General features: G+C 40.0%; 2 protein-coding genes across 5 annotated transcripts in view; one reads left to right on the forward strand and one right to left on the reverse strand.

Moving 5' to 3' along the window:
* The window catches only part of entr1 (endosome associated trafficking regulator 1), a 4,897-nt gene extending 2,943 nt beyond the window's left edge, over nt 1-1,954 (reverse strand). The window contains exon 1 of the mRNA XM_028579231.1: nt 1,493-1,954. Within this exon, the coding sequence (XP_028435032.1) occupies nt 1,493-1,538 (46 nt within the window). The 5' untranslated portion in view covers nt 1,539-1,954. The remainder of the gene's footprint in view (nt 1-1,492) is intronic.
* Nucleotides 1,730-2,500, forward strand: part of chek2 (checkpoint kinase 2) — a 16,125-nt gene continuing 15,354 nt past the window's right edge. Inside the window, exons 1-2 of one of the 4 annotated variants that reach the window (XR_003692543.1) lie at nt 1,730-1,862; nt 2,434-2,500. The exon at nt 2,434-2,500 is cut by the window's right edge and continues 255 nt beyond it. Coding sequence is in view for 1 of the 4 variants with exons in the window: in XM_028577461.1 (XP_028433262.1) it covers nt 2,210-2,299; nt 2,434-2,500 (157 nt within the window). In the remaining 3 variants the exon portion in view is untranslated. Of the gene's footprint in view, nt 1,863-1,964; nt 2,300-2,433 lie in introns of those variants that run through there. The other 3 variants (XM_028577461.1, XR_003692544.1, XR_003692542.1) reach the window with 3 other exon arrangements.

Raw genomic sequence — 2,500 nt, forward strand, 5'->3', positions numbered from 1 at the left:
GTAGGTTTATAATGTAAACAACATTTCTGTTTATAATGTAATGTAGGCCTAACAACATTTCTGTTTATAATGTAATGTAGACCTAACAACATTTCTGTTGATTGATAATGTAATGTAAGGTCTAACAACATTTCTGTTTATAATGTAATGTAGGCCTAACAACATTTCTGTTTATAATGTAATGTAGGCCTAACAACATTTCTGTTTATAATGTAATGTAGGCTAACAACAACTGTTTCTGTTTATAATGTAATGTAGACCTAACAACATTTCTGTTGATAATGTAATGTAGGTCTAACAACATTTCTGTTTATAATGTAATGTAGACCTAACAACATTTCTGTTTATAATGTAATGTAGGCCTAACAACATTTCTGTTTATAATGTAATGTAGACCTAACAACATTTCTGTTTATAATGTAATGTAGGCCTAACAACATTTCTGTTTACATATTCTGGTATGTTAACACATTCAGGAAGTGCCATGTGCTCAGTGCTGTATAGTTTTATGTATCCAAGTTATTTAGTATTAGAGCACTGCAGAATGTTTGGTTTTTGAAGCTTGAAAAGCTATGAATTAAATCTCCTACATGGCTTTAATAGAAACATGGATTTGACGCATCGAGATATTGAATCAAATTGAATCGCTGACATGATAATCGTAATGGATTCAGGAGATGAGTGAAGAGTCACACCTCTAGTTCCGAGTAGTTTCTTTCGGTGACTGTATCATCGGGGTGACCGGGTTCTGACGGGAGTTACATTAGGGCTGTGCAATTAATCGAAATTTAATCGTGATTATGATTTTGGCTCCCAAACGATCACAAAAACAGAATAATCGAGAAAAACAATTATTTAGCTCATTACGTTTTGCAAGTAAACTCTTATTTTCTCTTGTGTGTTCTGAATGAAAAAATAAAGTTTAAATAGGAAAAGTATTAAGGCAAATTTCACAGTTCTATGTGTGATTTATTTAACTTTTTCCACTGTTTTTTAAGTTCAGTAATTGCAACATCTTTCCAGAAGTCAACGAGTGATCCGTGTTAAATTGTCGTGATTTCAATATTGACCGAAATAATCGTGATTATGTTTTTTTCCATAATAGAGCAGCCCTAAGTTACAGTAACTAGAGGGGTCAAAGGTCATATGACGCCACTGATGGACGACAAAATAAAATAACAGATTTCTCTGGGTTTGAAATTTGGTGGAAACATTTAGGATAGTGTAAGAACACAACTCATAAAAATATATAACATAGGCATGGTCGTTTTTATGTTAATGTAGAAATGTTACATATTACCTTTAAATACAAAACTTGAGTAACTGTATAGGCTACTTCGTTACTTTCCAGTCCGGAGGCCACCAACCAAACTCGGTACACTGTTCTCAGTATTTAAGGCCAGAAATCCCAACTCCTTATCCAGCTGGTCGTTGGGGACATGTTGTTATTAATAATCCCATATTTCATGTTGTTGAGTGTGTGTGAACTGACCGTCTGTGATGATCAGAGTTTTAGCAGAGCTCCTCTGTTTGGACATGACGTCACAGGTGCTTGAGACGGTTATTGATAGGGTTAGGGTTATCGATCATCCTGTCTGTCTGTCCCGCCGTGTCTCTCTCCTCTCCTGCAGGAACAGGACCACGAAGCAACAAGGAACGAACCCGGAAACACAGTCGAATGCTTCCCCAACTCACGTGACCGAGCGTCTAACTTCTCATTGGCTGGCGAAATCACATGACGTAAGAGGAAAACACGGTGGAAAAAAAAAATAGGTTTCCTGCACGATTCCATTCGCTCCACGTGTCCCGGTCCACTGCTGCGGTCCGGTCCGGTTTGTTTACCTGCAGAGACCTCAGCTCCGGTGAGTGGCCGAGGGAATGTTAGAGCACGAGCCCGGGTTAGCACGGCTCGGCACGGCTCAGCCCGCTTCGTCCTGGCGGTGTATATGAAGCAGATCGGCGGGTAGGGAGCGGATGTGGAGCCCGGCTGCTGGGCGGGGTTAGTGACCCAGAACGGTACTGAGCCGGTTCTGGTCCCAGATCAGTTTTCATTTGCATCTCCGATACCGTCAGTTTGAAATAAAAACATCTCAACCATCGACGGGCTCCATTAAAAAAACAGCTAATTTAACGTCGCCTTGTTCGCATAATAATATAGACGCTGTGGGATGTGACTGAAGAGAGATGAGGCCCCTCTTTAAAAAGTTTAATGTTATTTCATGTTGACATTATGCCGAATTCAAGAGAACACCATTTGATATTTGGAGGAATTCCTGCTCTTGTTGTCTACGTTCGTATTGTGAGTGAGGGGTAAAAGTTATTTAAAATTGTACATTTTGTAAACGTAGTTTGGCGCGGAGTTGTGGAATGGAAGACGTGGCGTGTCTACAGACTCCCAGTTGACCTGTATGGTCTCATGTGTCTAATCCGCAGAGTTGGAAGATGTCTGAAGAGATTCCACATGAGAGGGAGCAACCCCAGACCACCCAGTCTACCCAGT

The sequence above is a fragment of the Perca flavescens genome, chromosome 5 (assembly GCF_004354835.1).
Source record: "Perca flavescens isolate YP-PL-M2 chromosome 5, PFLA_1.0, whole genome shotgun sequence".
Classification (NCBI taxonomy): Eukaryota; Metazoa; Chordata; class Actinopteri; order Perciformes; family Percidae; genus Perca; species Perca flavescens.